This window comes from Pollicipes pollicipes, unplaced genomic scaffold (assembly GCF_011947565.3).
Source record: "Pollicipes pollicipes isolate AB1234 unplaced genomic scaffold, Ppol_2.1 Scaffold_7231;HRSCAF=8579_pilon_pilon_pilon, whole genome shotgun sequence".
Classification (NCBI taxonomy): domain Eukaryota; kingdom Metazoa; phylum Arthropoda; class Thecostraca; order Pollicipedomorpha; family Pollicipedidae; genus Pollicipes; species Pollicipes pollicipes.
In genome coordinates this window covers 9,743,527-9,764,076 of record NW_023597034.1, presented here as the reverse complement: position 1 = coordinate 9,764,076, position 20,550 = coordinate 9,743,527, and the positions used below count along the sequence as shown (strand labels likewise).

General features: G+C 55.1%; 1 protein-coding gene across 1 annotated transcript; it reads left to right on the top strand.

Annotated features, from left to right (window-relative positions):
* Nucleotides 1-81: 81 nt before the first annotated feature.
* On the top strand, nt 82-19,740 carry LOC119110383 (solute carrier family 25 member 36). The gene is made up of 8 exons (XM_037234189.1): nt 82-237; nt 1,429-1,695; nt 3,429-3,607; nt 12,037-12,161; nt 12,851-12,960; nt 14,424-14,524; nt 18,442-18,628; nt 18,894-19,740. Exons 1-8 carry the CDS (start codon nt 197-199, stop codon nt 18,988-18,990), a joined length of 1,107 nt encoding a protein of 368 aa, XP_037090084.1. The 5' UTR covers nt 82-196; the 3' UTR covers nt 18,991-19,740.
* The last annotated feature ends 810 nt before the right edge of the window (nt 19,741-20,550 follow it).

The window sequence follows — 20,550 nt, the reverse complement described above, 5'->3', positions numbered from 1 at the left end:
TTGGAAAATATGCGACGCGACGACGCGGCGAGCGATCGCTTGTACAGTGGTGCGCGCGGTGGGATGGCGTGGAGGGGGCGGGGGAGGGAGGCGGATGTAGTGCCATGGAATAATTGAATTTCAGTCGCGAAAAGCTGTCGAAATGGTTGGATCCATTTAGCACAAGTTGAGTGCCAGACCGAAGCAAAGCTCAGCTATGACGAGCCGGGACACGTTCGTTCATCTATTCGCTGGAGGGTGAGCTGAAGCCGTTTGACGTGTCTTGATCTGAACTGGCAACCGTTATAAATATGTCTGCCTTGAATGTTGCCACTGCAGGTCATCAACATACAAATACATGTTTCATTTCATGTCAATGGTGCTAATAACTTTTGATAGCACCTACCCCTCCATTTGTGAATTTATTATAAACAAGGTTCAAGAGAAATTAAGGATTGGTGCCTGACATCAGTGACAGATCATTTCTGTTGGTAGTTTTTGATAACATTTGGTTAGGTATGTGGGACTTTGGCTGATGTCGTTTAAAGAGTGCTATCAGTTATCTGATTGTTTTGGTGAAAGGAATGTTTCACATTTAAAGATGTAGAAGCAAGCATTGATGGAGAGCCATTGACAGCCATTAGGTCTGCAAAATGTGCTCTCTGGCCTTGATCACTGCATGTTCAATAGGATGCAGGATTTGAATATTGCTATAGTGTCATGGATGCCAAGGCTACCCTGAAACAATCTCTGAAATAGTGTGTTCATATTTGCAGGCATGTAGTTCAGAAACTAGAAGTTTAGGTCTTAAGAAGGTTTAAGGCTCTGTTTTCTTTCAGGTTCTTTTAAAGTTCTTTTTTTAGTTTTAGATTTAGATCTTAAGAAAGGCAGGGCTGTGAATTGCACCAAATGGTTTTTAAGATGGCTATTTCAGTACAAAGCCTCATATAACTGGAACACTTCCTTTGGGATGGTAGCATATGAGCATTGTTTTATGGTAGCATTAATAGCTACATACAATTTATGGCTACTACACAATATAGCTTCATGTTATTATTAGTTTTTTGGGTCATTCACTTTTGTTGAATAGTACATTTGTGGAGAGCAATGTCATTGAATGCTTGTAGCAGCTGATGTTAATATCATTCATTCCATTCATCCTGAGTTTGAGAGCTGATTATTTGAACCTTAAGTGCATTGGTTCAAATGAACTTTAAGTGGGTCAATGCAAACATTTTATTATGTTTTAGCATGGAATAATGGTTTTGGGCACATGGTCCAAAGCATAGGAAATGCAGACAACATATTTGTCTGTTGGATACTGTCCGAGATTGTGTATATCTTATGGGTACTTGTAATTACCTATCCATTGCATGCTTGTACCACTGGGTTAGCAATGCCCACCTATCCAGCAGCACACACCAGCTCACAGCATTTGCCCTGCTGCAGGATGGGTGGCACGATGGGCGCCATCGTGACATGCCCATTGGAAGTGGTGAAGACGCGGCTGCAGTCTTCACGCAGCGGGTTTGAGCTGCAGGTGCCGCCGATGGCGGCCGAGTCGCGCGGCCAGGCGTCCGTCACGTGCCGCTCCGTGCAGCATGGCCAGCGGTCGCGCTTCTGCACGGCCAGCGGTCGCGCCGCGCGCGACGGGCATGTGGCGTTCGGCCCGGAGTTCCGGCCGGCCCGCTCCATCGGCCTCATCCGCTGCATCAGGCGAGTGGCCGCCGACGCCCGGCGACAGGTGGCGCCGCTCCTGGCTTGAGTGCAGGCGCGCCTGGTGCGGAAGATGGATACCGTGGTTCTTGCAGGGTCTCGGCCACCGGGAGGAAAGCAATGCCCAGGAAAAGCTTATGTTTATTAGGGGAGGGTCGAGAGTAAGCAATGCAGTTGGAGTCGCTAAAGTCCCTTAGTGGCCGGCCATTGTATGCTTCTTTCCACCCACTGGGTGGATGGGGGGGGGGAGGGGGGGGGTCCCGCTGTGCTGCCGCGTGCTCAGTGTGGTGACCTTGAGTCAGCTGTAGTGACACGCGCCGATCCCGTACGGGTGTGTGGCGCTGCCTGCCGCCTTAATGAAACCATCCCGACCCTGCGCGGCCGGCGTCGTGAAGCTGCGCATCGCCCAGGTATGGATAAATGTTTACCACGGGGGGCTCCGCCATGACTGGCATAGCACAACGGCCTCTCAACTCTTCGACGAACAAGCGTGGACAAATGCGTCGTGTTTTTTTTAACGGCGACGATAAAATACATGCTAACCGAAATCAACGTGTTACGTTGACTTTGGCAAGGCCAAAGTAAACGCAACACCCTGTGTCAACAGGGTTCGTGTCAGGTGTCGCCTGAAAAAATAATTGTGGCGATGTGGGAAAATGGCGGTTGCTTTGAATGACCTTGTCAGCATGCAGTTTTCTGATGAATCGTAACACGGTATATGAACTAGACGCCTGTACTTATCCCTGTCAACACTCATGACCCCGTCGGGGTATGGTCACCAGATTCTGTCCAGATGCAGACAACCCGGCGACCAGGAGATTGATCATGATTGGTTAATCCGGATATTGATCCCTCGCTGACAATCCACTTCGATACCCGCCTTGAATCAGGAGCAGCTACCCATTGGCGCTCACAGGACGCGTGCGTGCCTCTGGGCATGACCGGTGCGGTGCGATGCATCCGGTGTGTTTACACGCGTGTGACATGTGAACGGGTGCTGTGGCGTGCGGCGAACCCGCTCGACGAAGTTGTCGAGCGGGTTCGGGGAGCAGGAGCGGGTGAGAGTTCTTTAGGTCTAAGGGAGGTCACGTGTCCCTAGCGTTGACGTCCGGTCTCTCGCGGCTCTCTGCGTTTCTCACTCGGCTGTTGGAAGTGGCTTGTGTTTGCCACGGATGTTGGCTGCACGACATTTATGATCCGCGATAGCTCGTTTGACACGCCGCACGGTCGGCTGTGACTCGTCGTAATGATGGCTGCGGCTCTGAAGCGGAAGCCGGCCGGCTTTGGCATTGTGGGGTGGACAGGTATTACTTCATTGACTGGAACATCGGCGCATGGCGTTCACGCTTTCGAACGCTCTATTTTATGACCAATGTTTGGGGAAATGTTGCCTCTGCGTCGAGTATGTTTGTCGTGTTCGGTGGGTTAGTACCGGAGGTTCATGCTGTCAATATTCGTTCTGAGCTTCTGTCTGCAGGGACGCCTTCTACTATGAACTTTGAACAGCGTCACAGGCCCTTTAACGCGATGCAATGCTTCTACCAATGCAGTGGCTCTAAGCCAGGATTCATCACCGTTGCGAGCCTATACAGATGCCTTTGGCCGCCGAATGCTGCGTGGCGAAGCTTTTGGCACATCCGAAAACCCTGAACCGCCATTGCCGACGTCTCCAGCTGCCACCCCATCGTCGTCAAAGCAATCATCATGACGGCGGTCTGGCGTTTTGCGCACAGGGTCATTATGGAGAAGGAGGGTCCATACGCCCTCTTCAAGGGCCTGGGACCGAACCTGGTTGGCGTGGCTCCTTCGCGGGCTATCTACTTCTGCTCCTACTCGAACGCCAAAAAGTTCTTCAATCAGCGCCTGACGCCGGAGTCGCCTATCGTACACATGGCATCAGCCATGTGCGCCGGTGAGTCCAGCCGCTGCGCTGGGAGTCCAGCGGCCGCGCCGCGTCGGTCCAGCGGCCGCGCCGTTAAATCCAGCGGCCGCGCCGGTGAGTCCAGCGGCCGCGCCGGTGAGTCCAGCCGCCGCGCCGGTGAGTCCAGCGCCTGCGCCGGTGGGTCCAGCCGCCGCGCTGGGAGTCCAGCGGCCGCGCTGGGAGTCCAGCCGCCGCGCCGGCAGTCAGTCCAGGAGTTGGGCCGCGGTCGCCGGGCCCCGTCTCTCCCCGCTCCAGCCCGAGCGTCGTTACGCGGTAGTCTCCCGAGCGGTCTGCGCGGCTGGTTTGGCGGGATCGGGCCGAGTGGCCAGTTTTGCCGGTTTGTGTGCTCTGGGGGATGGGCCGCGCGCTGGGGGATGGGCGCGCTGGGGGATGGGCCGCCGCTGCGGTGCGCTGCTGTCGCTGGTAGCTGTTTTTTCTGCTTAGGGTAAGGACAGGATCCGGTGATCCGCCATGAGTGGCTCCACCGTGAGTGGCGAGGTGGAATCCGCGCCCTGGCTTATTGTCCGACTCCGTAATGAAAAGTTAACAAGTCAAAGCAATAATTTTTCGGAGACGGAGAGAAGACCCACCAATGCCGTCTGATTTTAAGCCCACGGGGTAACATTTGACACGGAACGAACTGTAACTGTTACACTCCAGCGCCAGCTTTCACTTTGTCACCATCAGCTGCACAACATCTGAAGCAGGGAGCTGGAATCGCTTTTGAACTAGGGTGGGAGTGAAAAATTTCATGCAAAAAGACCGTGCGGGAGTGAAAACATCAATTCACAAAAGATGGAGTTTGTGAGCTCGTGACTGATGCTTCAGCAAACAAAGACATCTATTTCAAGTTGGCGTGGACGTAATATCAGGAACCTGACACATGTATTTCGTTTTTAACATCTTGGGCCATTAAAGTGAAACAATACATTAACACTCGCTCGGGGGGGGGGGGGCAAATTGCCCCCCCCCGAAGGCTGTTCCCAAATGGTTTTTGAACAGCCCGGCGTAGTTGCGCCAAATTTTGCATAGTTGTAGAAAATTGCAAAGCGGATCGTTTGACATACAAATTTTAGACGTACCTTGTAAGGTCGCTGACCTATGACAGGTCAAAGTCAGCCCATGGTTTCAGCGAAGGCAATTTTTAGGGAATCGTTCAATCTGATACAGCGACCGAGTGTTTGACGAAGACATACACCTCTGAGATGCTTTCTTAGGCACCACAAATAATGAATGAGCAAATGACGTTGACCTAAGGTCAGATATGGTGGTCAGACCAAGGTCAAAACCAACCTGATTTATTACTCTAGGGCTTGCTGTATGGAATAGTTTCTGGTGCTCATTTCGAATTTATTGACAGTAGGAACCTCGTCATACATGTTCAGTTGACTTCTTAGAGATCAGAACAGGCCATTGATCCAAGATGACCCGGGTCGAACGTTTTGTTTTAGGAACATACTGCGTAGCGCAATCTTTGTCGCTTATTCAAATGCAAAACGCAGAGCAGTCTTGTATCATTTTGGTCACCATGACCTTCAAAGGGTCAAACAAGGTCAGTGACCTCAAATGGACTTGTGACCTTTTGCTTAGACACCGTTGCCTAGGTTCTGGGGGCGCTTTGGAGGCAAACCTGAAATTTGACCTTGTTTGACCTTATTCAACCTGACGGTCATGACCTAGGAAGCTGAAACCCTACCTAAGTGAGTTCACGTATAGGTCAAGACACCCTGTAAATTTGGTGTATCTAGCTTTCTCAGTTCCTCAGATCTCAGAGGGGGGTCAATTTGACCCCCCACCCGAGCGAAGAGTATCTCGCCGGCCAACCGGGCGCGTGTTAAAACGTAATAAGCTCATGACAGTTTTACAAGCATAACAAATTATCAACACCAATAAGTTGATGCTGCACTTTTCAATTCCCCTCCACAGCACTTTTAAAACAAAACAAAGCAAATGAATTCAGTAACAAAATAGCAACAGAAAATGCAACAAGCATAAAACACTCAAACAAAAAAAAACTTGCACTCCTACACATCAGCCCATCACCAAGCCAAACACAACAAACACGCTTCTGGCTTCTGTTAAGATGGGGTCAGGGAAAGAAACATTTTGTCACTGTTTCTTACAACATACTAATGCTTATTTCCATGAAAGTAGCCTATGCCTAACCTAAAGGAACCTTACATCATCATTCTTGCACATTTCCTATTGCCACTTGCCACGCACTTGACCAACTTAACCTAACTTAGAGTAGCCGACATGATGAACATCATCTCAACTCACCTATCTGTTGACAGCAGCACTTGTGATAAAAACATGATATTTAAAGCTAGTTTTTGGCTGGTTTCAACTTGCATTTTTATTCAGTTCATTTGTGTATGCTTGTTGACATCAGACAAAGTTAACAACACACAAATCAAAACGCTTTAAATCTCTTTGAACAACTATTTTGATTGTCATGGTTAACCTATGTCAAGGGCAATAATGGGTATGGTCCACAAAACAATCTCTCTTCTCTAAAGATAACATAAGTTTTAGATGATAATGCCAGCATTGCTGCTTGCCTTTTCAGCTGCAGCAAATGCATCCAATTGGGCTTGTTTATTCACATTTAATGACAAAGTTTGAGATGTTGGCTTCACATTTTAAAAGGGGTGATCTGACTATTTGTTACATATCAATATTTAACTCATGTTATAATTGCTATGCAGCTTAGAGTATCCCTGTGTTAAAAATATAGTGCATATATACAGTACAGTCATTTGCCGGCCAGCAAACCACGGCAACTATAGAAAACATCCTGTTGAAGCAGCCATGAGAGACTAATTGAAGAAATTTGGGGCAGGTAACCAAGAATATGGAACAAAATAAGCTTGCGGAATCATAGTTTGTCTTATGGCAAAACTCGATGCATTAAAACAGAAAATGGCTAACTCTGGTTACTAGTCATGTGTTGAAAGCAGGTAAGGTAAGCAATTACTTGGTCCACAAGAGGCTTACTGGCTTCTTCCTGCTCCCCCAAAAACAAAAATTCAGCACCTTTTGCATGGTCTGCTGGCAGACAGAGTCATCCGACTCACCCCCCAAATATAAATTTCAATCATGCCCACCAACCTTCGAGATGAAAATGCGAAACAAGTAAGAGGTGTGCACGATAGAGGGCATTCGAGAGAGGGCATTCCCCAGAGGGCAAAATTTCGCCATCAAACACTTCTATATTAGATGCGTCAGGTCTGTCCCAAGGCTCTATATGGCAGCCTTGCCTTGCCTTCATAGCCTTAGCCTAGCCAGGTAGCCTGGTGAGTCAGACTCTCGGAAGGCTTGGATTTATCATTATTGAGCACCGCCATAAACAAAAAAAAGGTTAACCGAAGGTGTAAGGGGGCAAAAATGGCGGTAAAAATAAGTTCCGTGCTTCAAATTGTCTCCTTCATTCCCTGTGAATTTTTCACGCTGGGGTGCATAGCAAGCATGTTTGGGCGGCTGGCGAATTAATTCAATTTATGTATGAAATATGTACAAGTTTGCAGTTGGAGCATCTTGCAGGGAAATTGGTCAAAGTTTTAAGCGGCAGATGGTACTTCTAAAGACAATCGAAAGGAAAGGAAGAATAAAGTAGTATCACACTGGTATGATATCAAGAAAAACAAAAGTAGCTAAATAAATATAAAGACTGATACTTTGCTCGCAAAATTGTGTGAACAGCTGATTTGACTTAAAATCTGTTAATGTAAGTACTCAAATGATGATATTCATTTTGTGAGTTTAAATTAGAAGACATTTCTTGAACTTTCCACTCATGCATTTCGGGAGTGATGCAATTTAGTGGTCAAGTTTCCTTGGGAAAAAAGAAATACGTGGAGTAAAATTCTATACCAGGCCTTGCTGGTGTTTGCACCAGGCTCTGCTTTCGTGACGTGGTGGTGAGACCCCAAAAAAAAAGAAAAAAGGGGATTCGTGAAAACCTTGCATTTGGCGCACAGCTGCAGATTGTGGTGCATTTTGTTAACAAACCAAACTTACTGCGTGCAAGCGGGTGGGGTCGCTGGGGTTCTTGGGCTTGGAGGTACGTGGCACCCTTGCTCTGTGCATACATAGACATGATTCAGATGTAGGTGAGGCAGGACATAGCCATAGGCGTCCAGGTTCTGCGGAGCCTCGTTTATGGTTGATGGTTTGAAGTGAGCTCGGTTTTGGATGACATCTGAAAACCTCAGAAAGGGAAATAGGGGTTTGGCATGCGCGATTAGACAATGTCAGGTAGGAGTGAGAAATTCACGTAAAATATGGGGAAAAGGAGTGAAAAATTCCTCCTCATAGGGTGTTGCTTTACACCCAAAGTCGGCAATTCTAGGACACTGTTCTGAAGTGCGGCGTTGTCACAGCATTTTAGATGCACTGAATCGGGTTGATCCCCCCGAACTGTGTGGTGTAAACGTCTTGGTTGCGGTCGGAGCATCGGCCCATCAGGTGGCGCCAGCCACCAGGCCATTGGCGGCGCGGCCGGCCAGCGAGCGGCGCACGAGATGTCCGCGGCGGCGTCGCCTCGGGGGCGCCGTGGTCCGCCGCCGGGTCACGTGACACTTTTGGACAGCCGGCGCCGGCGTCCCAGGCGCGGCTGCGCTGATGGAAAATTACCGGTGCGACGCGGCGGATGCACTGCCTACCCCAGCGAGCGGCGGTCGTCCACCGGAAGGATCCGGACATGTCTGGTTTTGTCCGGAGCTAGCCGGCTCCGGCGGCTGACGGTGGGGGTGTTCAATTGGAGGTTATGTTCGTGCATAGGCGTTGCTGGGAAGTTCGTGGGTGGTGGCAGCTGGGTGCGGCCGTGGAGTGGTCGAGTTCAAGGTTATCGATTGGGGAGGGGGGGGGGGGGGGGGGAGGTCTCGTGCGGAGAACCTTGGCGAGGAGGTGATGCGGCTGATTCATATGGCAATAGAGACAAGAGTACAACTGCTCCTTATTCCAGAGCGAAATATTTGTACCATGGCTGTGTTATGGTTAGCAAGATGTCATCAACAGCCCGTGCCATAAAGGACAGCCGTTCGCCAAGTTTTCCCCCGACGTTAATGTATTTCTGTTCGATTATGTTGAGGAAAGAAATGCTGGAATGCATAGCCAGCACGGCGTTTGAGTGTGCGGATGTTGAAATAAACTACGTTTTTCAGCTCTAAAACCAACTTGAAGATGATTTGACGTAACAGTACAACGTAAGGGATTTTTGATATATTGTATTCATCTCGGGACGCCTGCCAGCGTCCTGAAACGAGGCCATCGTGGCGCTCAGGCCTCCGGCGTTGACTGGGAACACCGTGTGCCTGAGGCAGCGGGGCCCTGGCCGGCTGGGGAACACCGTGTGCCTGAGGCAGCGGGGCCCTGGCCAGCTGGGGAGCACCGTGTGCCTGAGGCAGGCGGGCCCCAGCGGGCCGGAGGAGCACCGTGTGCCAGAGGCAGCCCGGCCCTGGCCGGCTGGGGAGCACCGGGTGCCAGAGGCGGCCCGGCCCTGGCCGGCTGGGGAGCACCGTGTGCCTGAGGCAGCCGGGCCCCGGCCGGCTGGCGGAGCATCGCATGCCTAAGGCAGCCGGGCCCCGGCCGGCTGGGGAGCACCGCGTGCCTGAGGCAGGTAGTGCCTGGTTTATGTAGATTCGGAAAGATTACACCGATCACTTTATTATTGTAATATTGGTGAGGACACCCGGATTGGTCGAACAAACACATCCGTGACTCAGTGGCGTGTCTAGGCCGGGGTGACCTCGAAGCGGCCGGGCCGGTGCGCGTGCCAGGCCGCGTTGGCCGCCGCCGACCGGCCGGGCGACAGTGTGGCGCCACGGTCGGCTGGCCTGACCTGGACGTTCCGGGGACGAGCTCGACGGGACGTCTCGGGACGAGCTGTCCATGCCAGGACAGTCACGCCGAGACGGTCACGACGGAGCAGTCACGCCAGGGAAGTCATGCCAGGGCGGTTAAGCGGCTGCAGTGACCCCAGGACAGTCACGTCAGGGCAGTCATGCCGGGGCAGCTGAGCGGAGTATGGTCGGCTCCGACTGCAGCCGGCGGTGGCAGTCTGTCCAAGACGAGGGTCCAGCCAGTTTAGACCTGGCTGTACTGCTCTGTCGCTCCATCGGCCGGACGCACGACGCCTGTGAAACAGCTCGGTCCGGATGGAGCCCTAGCCTGGAGTGGCGGCTGCACAAGGTCCATCCACTCAATCAATGCGGCACGCTTTTGTGGCGAGACCTCGTCTGCTATGAGTAGGCCGTGGGCGACAAGCGAGCACTTCGAACGGGCGGACTCAGCGCAGCGCATTGCGGTAGTGCTCTGACGCTTGTCACCGACTATTGCGGTAGTCCTCTGACGCTCGTCACCGACTATTGCGGTAGTCCTCTGACGCTCGTCACCGACTATTGCGGTAGTCCTCTGACGCTTGTCACCGACTATTGCGGTAGTCCTCTGACGCTCGTCACCGACTATTGCGGTAGTGCTCTGACGCTTGTCACCGACTATTGCGGTAGTCCTCTGACGCTCGTCACCGACTATTGCGGTAGTCCTCTGACGCTCGTCACCGACTATTGCGGTAGTGCTCTGACGCTCGTCACCGACTATTGCGGTAGTGCTCTGACGCTCGTCACCGACTATTGCGGTAGTGCTCTGACGCTCGTCACCGACTATTGCGGTAGTGCTCTGACGCTCGTCACCGACTATTGCGGTAGTGCTCTGACGCTCGTCACCGACTATTGCGGTAGTGCTCTGACGCTCGTCACCGACTATTGCGGTAGTGCTCTGACGCTCGTCACCGACTATTGCGGTAGTCCTCTGACGCTCGTCACCGACTATTGCGGTAGTGCTCTGACGCTCGTCACCGACTATTGCGGTAGTGCTCTGACGCTCGTCACCGACTATTGCGGTAGTGCTCTGACGCTCGTCACCGACTATTGCGGTAGTGCTCTGACGCTCGTCACCGACTATTGCGGTAGTGCTCTGACGCTCGTCACCGACTATTGCGGTAGTCCTCTGACGCTCGTCACCGACTATTGCGGTAGTGCTCTGACGCTTGTCACCGACTATTGCGGTAGTCCTCTGACGCTCGTCACCGACTATTGCGGTAGTCCTCTGACGCTCGTCACCGACTATTGCGGTAGTGCTCTGACGCTTGTCACCGACTATTGCGGTAGTCCTCTGACGCTCGTCACCGACTATTGCGGTAGTGCTCTGACGCTTGTCACCGACTATTGCGGTAGTCCACTGACGCTCGTCACCGACTATTGCGGTAGTCCTCTGACGCTTGTCACCGACTATTGCGGTAGTGCTCTGACGCTTGTCACCGACTATTGCGGTAGTCCTCTGACGCTCGTCACCGACTATTGCGGTAGTCCTCTGACGCTCGTCACCGACTATTGCGGTAGTGCTCTGACGCTTGTCACCGACTATTGCGGTAGTCCTCTGACGCTCGTCACCGACTATTTCGGGCCGTGGCCGGGAATGGGCCGGGTGTCTGGGCGAGCTGCCGTCCTGCGGCGAGTGTCGGTAGTGATCTCGCCGCCGCCGCCGCCGCCGCCCCGCTTGACGCCGGCCCCAGCACGAGGTCACGCCCACAGACGGACGGCGACCGCGTCGGAGGCGGCCCGGCCCGGCCCCGGCGGCGGCGGGCGCCGTCTCTGTCTCGCGCGCGGTGGCCTGGCCCCAACGTCAACAGTCTGGGGGTCTCATAATACCCCGCCGGTTGACGCGCAAGGTCGGAATGTCGACCATTGTATCAAAAGGATGTCTAGTTCAGTCGTCCAGACGCTTTTTGTCTTTTCTAAAGAGCAGAATGCTGCCAGGGATTGCACCAGAGGTTACAGAAGATGATTAGACTATCGTCCATGAGTTCTTGTGTTTGTTGATTTGTGCTGACCGATGTTGGCTGGCTAGGTGCGGTGTTGCCCATGCTTTTTCAGTAGCGTATAACAGCATGTCAAGGAGAGTAGCATGCAGTACAAACGGCTGTACGAAGGCGTTTCGTCTTCGCTCAGCACGCTTGTACATCGGTCAACAGATTGCAGTTGTCCAGTCTGGCTGAGTGCAGGGATCTTGTCTGCCCTGATAAGATAACGATCATTTAAAAATGTGTCGCAGTCGCAGATCATATAATCTCCGTGACAATGCAGTGTTTACGCGCGGAGCTGGATACTTGGGCCTTTCGATAGCTCTAGGAAAGGCAGATGTGCAGCGTTTCAAGAAAGGGATGGGTGCCTCGCAACGCGTACTAGCAATTTTTATCATATGTGCATATACTCGCCCCCAGTCAATGTTGCTTTTTCAAACGGTTGAAATGGTGGCGAGTTGTTCGCACTCGTTGACCGTCAGCGCTCTCCGCGGTCCGTGCGTGAGCGCCGTGTGGTGTGGTGTGTGTCCGCCCCCTAAAGGGCGGTGCGCCCCGGCAGGCTTCTGTTCCTGCACCGCCACCAACCCGATCTGGTTCATCAAGACTCGGCTGCAGCTGGACCAGCACCGCTTCGGGCAGCGACTGCGTGTCGTCGACTGCATCAGCCGCGTGTACGCCGAAACGGTCAGTGAGTGACCGCGGTCACGTGACACCGGCGCGGTGGTGGAGGCTCGAAGTCTGCCGCACTCACTCACTTCTTGTGTCTCTCAAACCGGCCAAACCAGCGCATGAACGCATATTGATCCCCAGAGCTAGATGTCGGATCTGATTTCGGCGTACGCTGGGGTAGGCCGAAATGTGCGGCGCAGCAACAGCTATCGCAGCACGTCCGATCTTTCTTCTGACTATTGACGGGGGCTGTGGAGATGGCCGTCGGAGCTGACCCGAGGTCGAGTTTGCGGCCCCCGCACAAGCCGCCGATATCACTGACCGTCGCGTGACACGCTGGCAAGTGGGCAACCTTGGGCTGTTGGTTTTGGCTTCTTGGATTATCCATGAAGGCGTCCACAAATACAGGTCATTACTGACGCAGGGCGTAAGGCTTGTCGCGTATTTTAACGGATAAGGCCGCGTTCACTTATAATGGTGTATGCTTCGCAGGGCTACGAATGCGTAACAGAGTATCAATAGTATTGGCACTGGAACTGCATGGCTGAAAAGAACGCTGGAGAAAATCGTTGCTTTTGTTTGGATTTCATTTCGCCTTGGAAGTCAATATTGAGACACTGCCACAAGTTGTTGCCATCGTGTTACGTGCGGGCGGCTCCACGCTCCCGAAAGCTGGCTGTAACTACTGCACGACGTTTCTGCAGGGTATTCGAGGCTTCTACAAAGGCATTACGGCTTCTTACTTCGGCATCACCGAAACCATGATCCATTTCGTCATCTACGAGCACGTCAAGCGTCGCCTGCAGATGTACAGGTGCGCCTCTATCGGCGGCGTCTGCGGCGACACACGACGGGCACGGCGTGACGCAGTTGGCCGGCCCCGGTCGGCGGCAGCGGGCCGTATTTTGGGCCGAGTTGTCACGGGGTATGGCTACTATGAGCTGTGACGACCGGACGACCAGCTTAGGAAATGCCGCTTGGGGATTCGCTGAGCTAAGTTGACGGGATTTGTGGACTTTTGCTCTCTTTCATACCAGTTCTAGTGAATGTGGGACCAGTCCCTGACTTTTTAAATTTTGCTCTCTCTTTCACTTCTACGTCGTCCATTTAGACGGCGTTAGTTAGTTGCTCTGGTGGATGTAGCGAGGTATGTTGGTGCTGCTTGTACTGATATCAATTTCTGTGAAGACTTACTCGAAATCGTCACGGTGCCGAATCCAATCATGTACGACGCAAACAGCTGTGTTGGTTTGCTACATGCAGACGGGATCGGACAGAAGCCGCTGAGCTGGGCAGGTAACGACGAGCTCTGTCGTAGCCGGCGTAGCTGTCGTCTGTTGAACTGGTCGCATGGTTTGGCTGTCGTGTGTTGGACGAGCACACGCGTGCCACCTCCGGCTGTCCTGACGGCCGTCCGGGGGGGGGGGGGGGGGAGGGGCGTGGGACCCATCACACGTGGTGAGGGCCGGATTGCCTGCGCAGGATGTGCTCCACTCGGTTCTTTATCGCCGTATCGACATGTGAATGATTGTGGACAAATGCTTACGTGCCTCTATCTGTGAGGCTCGGTCACTGTAGTCCACGTAAGCGGTGCTGTTTTCCTTCGAGTATCGGCCACTTTGGCTACGAACAGGTGCTCACCACGCCACCACGCCCACAATTATGGGGATTAAGAGAAGTCACTCATGTCTTTGCGAGCACCCCGTTATCACCAGACACCGTATGGCTCGTGCGTCACTCTGCGAGCTCGAGCCAGCACTAGGCAGCGCCGCGCTGCCGCCTGGCCGCCCGCTGCTGCTCTCCGCTCTGCCTCACGTGCGCTGGACGCGGGAGCAGTCCCGACCGCTCCCGCCTCTTGTCTGTCGCGTCCCGCACACACCGGCGGAACGCTAAACCCAGCGTGGCGGCGTTTGCGTCGTCGTCGTCGTAAACCTCGCCCGTCGTTTGCGTGCACATCACGGCACGGGACGCCACGCCACGCCACGCCACGACGCCACGCCACGACGCCACGCCACGCCACGCCACGCCGCGCCGCGCCGCGCCGCGCCGCGCCACGCCACGCCACGCCGCGCCGCGCCACGCCACGCCGCGCCGCGCCGCGCCGCGCCACGCCACGCCACGCCACGCCACAGCACGCCACGCCACGCCACGCCACGGCACGCCACGCCACGCCACGCCACGGCACGGCACGGCACGGCACGGCGCGGCGCGGCGCGGCGCGGCGCGGCACGGCACGTGCCCCGTGCGCGGTCTGACCCGGGTCGTGCCCCGCTGCAGGCACGCTAACACGTCCGTCAAGACCAGCTGGGACTTCGTCGAGTTCATGCTGGCCGGTGCTGTCTCCAAGACGGTGGCCTCCAGCGTGGCGTACCCGCACGGTGAGCGGCTGGCCACGGCACGGGCGTGGCATGTGCTGCCACAGGGGGTCGGCGCCTGCCGGCTCCCGCGGCGTGGGGCGTGCTGGTGTCCTGTTAGCGAACCCTTGTGCTGTGTCTCGGACGGGCGGGGATTCTTGGCAGTTTCGCTGTTGCTCGGTTTATAATTAGCCGACTGTGTGTGATCAATACCAGCTGTGCTTCGCATGGCTGTCGTCGGCTGCATGAATTAGCCAAACTCCATCCCGTTAATTGGATGCCATCTTGGTGACGTTTTGAGGGGCGCAGAAGGAGGAGACAGTCTTGGGCTACAGTCGCCTGAGTATCTGAGCATGTCCGCAGAGCTGCGCATACTGTGTGGGCCACGTCAATGAGCAGGGCTCAGGGTGTCGAACCCGAGCGTGGCCACCACTACCGGAAGCGAAGCTGGAGTGTTCTGTTGGCGCCGAGTTCGGCGAATGCCTGCCTCTGGTGACTGCCACATAAAAGTCCAGTCTGTGTGTTTGGTGATCTTGTTCCCGTCCATCTGCCTGTTCTTGCTCTGCGATTATCCTCTTACGTGAATAGAGACGACTTTGAATCACCTTCAGTGTCATAGACCATTGCCCTCGATTGCCATGTCCTGCTTGTAGGAATGATCTAAGTGAGGATTTCAGAAGCAAGTCGCACTTAAAATGTTCTCGTGTGAGATCTGGGAAGTAGATACAGCGTACATCCGAAGATTTAATTTGGAACCTTTGTGCACATCATCAGGAACATTCAGCTCCTTCCGGCATCAATTCACCGAGCTAGTTGGTGTCAGCTTAGTGTCATTTGATCCCGAATGGCTGTAAATGAATAATAAATTATATATGCCCACACATGCATATATAGCTCTTCATCCTTACAAATCGATAGGCCATAATGTTTTCGTCGGAATTTTGCGCATTCCCCTCAGCCAGCTTCACAGTTGAGATGTGACAATTGATGCCCATTCAAGGGGCGGAGGTTTGTATCACGCCCTTCCCCCAAACGGCTCACTGCCGAGGCACCCGAGGTGATTTAACAGCACGCAAAAGTGCCCGAAGTGCGACGCTGACGCAGACCAGTCACCAATCACTCTCATTTGTGAGCCAATGACCTGACGTATTTGCGCAGTGTTGGCTTGGACGCGGTGGCTTCGTGTCATGACAACAGAGTGAATCATCTTCGTCACCCTTCGCTAGCGGGCGCACGGCCGCCTCCTTGCCGCGTGCCCCTGTGTTGCTGTTGTTTTCCCCGTGGGCCGTGTGTATTCAGTTGGTGTCAGCTTAGTGTCATTTGATCCCGAATGGCTGTAAATGAATAATAAATTATATATGCCCACACATGCATATATATATATATATATATATATATATATATATATATATATATATGCTCGTAATTAATGCAACAAGGGTGCCGGTAGTGTAGTGGTTAATGCATCTGCGTGAACCAATGCGCGTCTGGGAAACCATAGGTACGGGGTTCGATTCCCCGCGGTGCCCGCCCTTCCCGCCGGAGTGATAGGCAGGCGACGCCATACAGATTCAGCAGCTGAGAGCGTGGTAAAGCCCCAATGACATGACAATGCAAGAAATATATACAAGTAGACTCCAAAGGACGCGGGGTAGCTATTTGCGTCAGATATTTATTTAATTCGCCTGGAGCACTCTGGTAATGATATAGCGTAGACTTTTCGGATTTAAGTGTGTCAATAAGGTAACGTACACGAGATGTTCAGGTGTTGTCAGAATCAAACGCCCTTCTCTCCTTGCTCCGGACTGTCGGATGTCTGGTAATCATTCCAAATGTATCCATGCTGCCCTGACAGGCAAGCGTAACCCCGGTAAGACCGTTCTTGCCTCCACGATCGCCAATGCGTGCGCTCGCCTCCGTGTCCTCTCCAGACCGCCTCACCTGTGCGCAGGCCAACCAGGGGCGTGACCGCTCCAGGTGGTGCCGCCCCCCCACCCACAAATGATCACCCCCCCCCCCCGCCCGCGACGTGGGGTTCCCGCCACCGGCCGCCAGCGCGCCGCGGGCCGGCTGTGGCGGTGGCCGTCGCCTCCACCCGCGGCGCACGAGCCGGTACGCACGGCCGGCGGCGCGCCAACCCCCCCCCCCCCCCCCTCCCTCCGTCGGCGGTGGCGAGCACCCGCTGAGGTGGCGGTTTCGTCTGACCACGGGTGTGGACTCGCCACGGCCGCCGTAGCGGGCCAGCGGTTGGAGACTGTCGAGGCGGTAACTGCGTTGTTGATGCGACTCGGGATTTGTTTTGGTTGGGCGGACCTATTCTGGGCGTGGTGTGCGGCTCGCCAATGGCAGCTTTGGTCGTTCCCCGTCCGCGGGTTAAAGTGATGTGAACGTAGTCCTGTGCGAGCAGCATTGCGATGTGAGTTTTGTGTTACGGTTCCGCCGTGAACTATTTGGATTGGAAACCTACGAATGTGAAAAAAAACACCTGAGAGCCGTGGGAGGATTCGAAAGCCGCCTGGGTGTGTGTGTGTGCTTGGGGGGGGGGGGGGGGGCTGGGCGTAGAGCGGGCAATCCCGTTTGCCGGAGAAAGCCCGCAGTATCCTGATTTGCAGAGCTCATCGGATTTCGCTTTATATTTATCTTCAGCAGTGACTTTTTTGCCAAAATCGGTTCACGTTGGGAGGAGGAAAGTAAACAGCGGCTCACTCACGTCGTGCGCCTCGTGGTCGCGGTCTCTGCACACGTGTCGACGCCGCCAGCCCCCATCAGACCCCTGTGCTGGTGGTGGTGGGCGAGGGGCCACTGGCCTCGGTGCCCCGCGGGCACGGACGTGACCTTGCTGTCACGCTCGCGGTCCTCCGCGGAGAGGGCCGCGGACGTGACGTTGCCTGGCCCCTTGGCGGAGAGGGCGGCGCCATGGCGCCCCGCCTGCCGCCGCCGGCCAACTGCAATGTGTGGGTGTGGGTGTGTATGTGGGTGTGTGTGTGTGTGTGGGTGAGTGGGTGTGTGTGTGCGTCCGGGCGGGCGGGCGGGTCGGCGGGCAGGCAGTGTGGCCAAACGGGCCGCTATTCTGGCCCGCTGCTGCGCGGAGGGAAGGAGTCGGCAGGGCAGGTGGCGGCGGCGGTGGCGGCGCCGCCGCCGCCGCCGCCGCCGCCGCCGCCGCCGCCGCCGCCGCCGCCGCCGCCGCCGCCGCCGCCGCGAAATAGATGGCGTTTGACAGAGGCCATCCCCCGCCTACTGGAAATAAGCATGTTCGGTTAATTCGATCGTTTCGCGCCCTAAAAGACGAGGCTCCTGGTATCCCCGTATCAGTTGATGTTGAAAGTTATATTGTCTGGAGCTTTGGAGTCTTAACATTCGGGAGATTACTTGAGGATACTAATTCACTGCAATAGCTCATCACTGCTGTCTTGAAAGCTTGTTATATAATGCCTTGGTATTGGTCTGCCCGAGAGTAATTGACTATACGCGTGCCCAGTTCATGTGGCATCTGTCCGACCGTGTGGGCGTTTGTGGGTGCTGACTGCTCGCCAGCGTCGTGGGCATCTGTGCGGACATCCAGACCGCTGCACCCATCCGCGTGCCCATCAGCAGCCCTGGTGTCCATGTTTCCGTGTGTCATTGTTGCTCTCGCCCGTATGCTGTCCGCCGACTCACTCCCTCCCCCTGTGCCGGTCCACTGCGGGTGCTGTTGCCTCGCCCTCGTATTCGCTCCGTCGGCGCTCTGCCCCGTGCGCTCGTCCGCTGCTGGTGTTTGCGCGAGCGGGCGGCACGCCACCGCTACCTCTTGCCCGTGACAGACGTGGCCAGTCCTGGCCGTGTGTGTCGTCACCCGACCCGGCGCCGATGACCTCTCGCGGCCGGCCACAGAGCGCGCGGCTGTGGGCGCGGCCGCTGCGTGTCTGACTGGGTTTCTGACCGACGCTGTCTCTCCGCGGCAGAGGTGGCGCGCACCCGGCTGCGCGAGGAGGGCAACAAGTACCGCGGCTTCTTCCAGACGCTGCACGTGGTCTGGTGTGAGGAGGGCCACCGCGGCCTGTACCGCGGCCTTGGCACCCAGCTCGTCCGCCAGATCCCCAACACGGCCATCATGATGTCCACCTACGAGGCGGTTGTGTACCTGCTCAGGTGGGTCAGGTGGGGGCGGCGGTGCGCGATGGACGCGGCCAGGCCGAGATGGGGTAGCGGCGGCGAGGTCACCCGGCGGCGGCCAGGTGGTTTTGGTTAGCGACCTCTGAGACGCTGCGAGGCTCTGCGTCAGTTGCCGCCAAACGTGGCGGGCAACGCCATTATCGTGTTATGGTTCGGCTTCGTGCGATGTCACTATGGTTGGGATGGGCGAGGGGAAAGACGGCAGCCGCATTGAAACGCAATTTGATGTCCTGTGCTGCAGAGACACGTCTTACGACAAGGATTTGATGTACGAGGAGGACGACGGGTCTGTGCCAGAGTGCGCGACGAACTCCTCCGGGCGGACGAGTTTTGCGTAGTGCCACTAAGCAGCGCTACCGGCGGAATGTTCGTGCCAGTAGCGGCCGCGTGGCGGCACCATTGTCGGGCTATAACGTGGTGTGACGTATGCGCACTGTGGCTCTATCGTTGGATGATGAGCGCTCAGCGGCGACCCCGTGGCACTCGTCGGATAATGTGTGCTCAGCAGCCACCTCGCGGCATTATCTGGTGAAACGCTCTCCGCGACCGCCACGCGGCGCTAGCGTCGGATGAGCTCTGCTAGATGGCCGCTACGCGACGCCAGCGTAGGGTGCGCTGCTCTCAGCGAATGTCACTTGTCTCCCGGCGACATGCGGGGGCGAGCGTGGTGTGCCCTGGGGGTGCGGAAGTGCTCGGGGCGAGGGTGGTACGCCCTGGGGTTGCGAACATGCTGGGGGCGCGGGTGGTGTGTCCGGGGGGTGCGATGTCCTCCGGCGTGACTGCTCGCCGACTCTCTGTGATAGCTTGGCTGATGTGCCGCAGCCGCGGACGGGCAGTCCGGTGGATTAGTCTCTGCTGCCGCCGCCAGGAGCGCTGCCGGGCCGGCCAGCCCCTCCGCATGGTGCGGCGCACGTGTCCTGCTCCGCGGGCTGGGGTTGACGGTCAGGTGGCTGCTCGAGCCACGGCGTGGGGCCGTCGCCGCCGCTCGGGTCGGCGGGAGATGGGCGGGCAAGGGCATCCGGCGCGTGTCGTATGTGGAGGGTGTGTGGTTTGAAACTCATTTTGTATCTAGGTGGAATATATGCAGTAGGCTGACCATCGTGTTTTTCTTGCACTCATGAAAGGTGCTGCACTGCGGAGTGCGTTATCGGCACAAAACAACGCATATTTATCTGGCAATGGTTTGTTGCCGTTCTAGGCATAATGTGAGAGTATATCATCCTGGGAGCCTATGTACTGCACGTGTAACATAATGGATGAAATGCGCATTTCACATCGGACCAAATCTCCAGAAAAATAATTCCTTACATCGCGCGGCTAGTGGTATGTAATGACGAGAATGACTTCAGTGGCCAGTCCGTTGTTACTGTTCGTGATCTGCAACCGCGCTGCGACTTTGGAATGATTGAAACCGTGGCTGATATGGGATGCCTGAGAAATTGGGAGCGAGCGAGCACGTCCGTGGGAGATATTATGTCGGAGCTATCTTATCGCAGGATTGCTCGCGCCTACACCAAAGCGTGGACCAGGAATGTGAGCAGCGCGTCTGTGTCGGTCTCTGGCGTCTTTACCACTGTAAAGCCTCAGGAATATCGAAGCAGTGCAAGTCTCGGCGAAAAGGTCGAAAGTGTGCTATCACATTTAGGGAACTTCCCGCGACACCACAAATATGCGTACGGGATAAAAATTCACATAGTGTTTAATGCATGACTGGCACTGCCAATGAATTCTCTTAGCAATACAGATTGGTGAGGGTTGGGCATTTGGCTTGTGCTTTTATTGCATTAACTTGGGCACAGTTTGTAATTTTGAAAATATTGGATGGAATATCCCTGGCAATCGCAACAGGCTACAATTTTCGCGCCTGTGGACATAGGTAGGTTGAGTTTGTTTTCTGA

Excerpts from the sequence above, each read along its gene's own strand:
- LOC119110383 (XM_037234189.1), top strand. The coding sequence starts at position 197 with ATGACGAGCCGGGACACGTTCGTTCATCTATTCGCTGGAGG. Across the intron at positions 238-1,428 it reads GTTCATCTATTCGCTGGAGG|GATGGGTGGCACGATGGGCG; the intron begins GTGAGCTGAAGC and ends GCCCTGCTGCAG. Across the intron at positions 14,525-18,441 it reads CAGCGTGGCGTACCCGCACG|AGGTGGCGCGCACCCGGCTG; the intron begins GTGAGCGGCTGG and ends TCTCCGCGGCAG.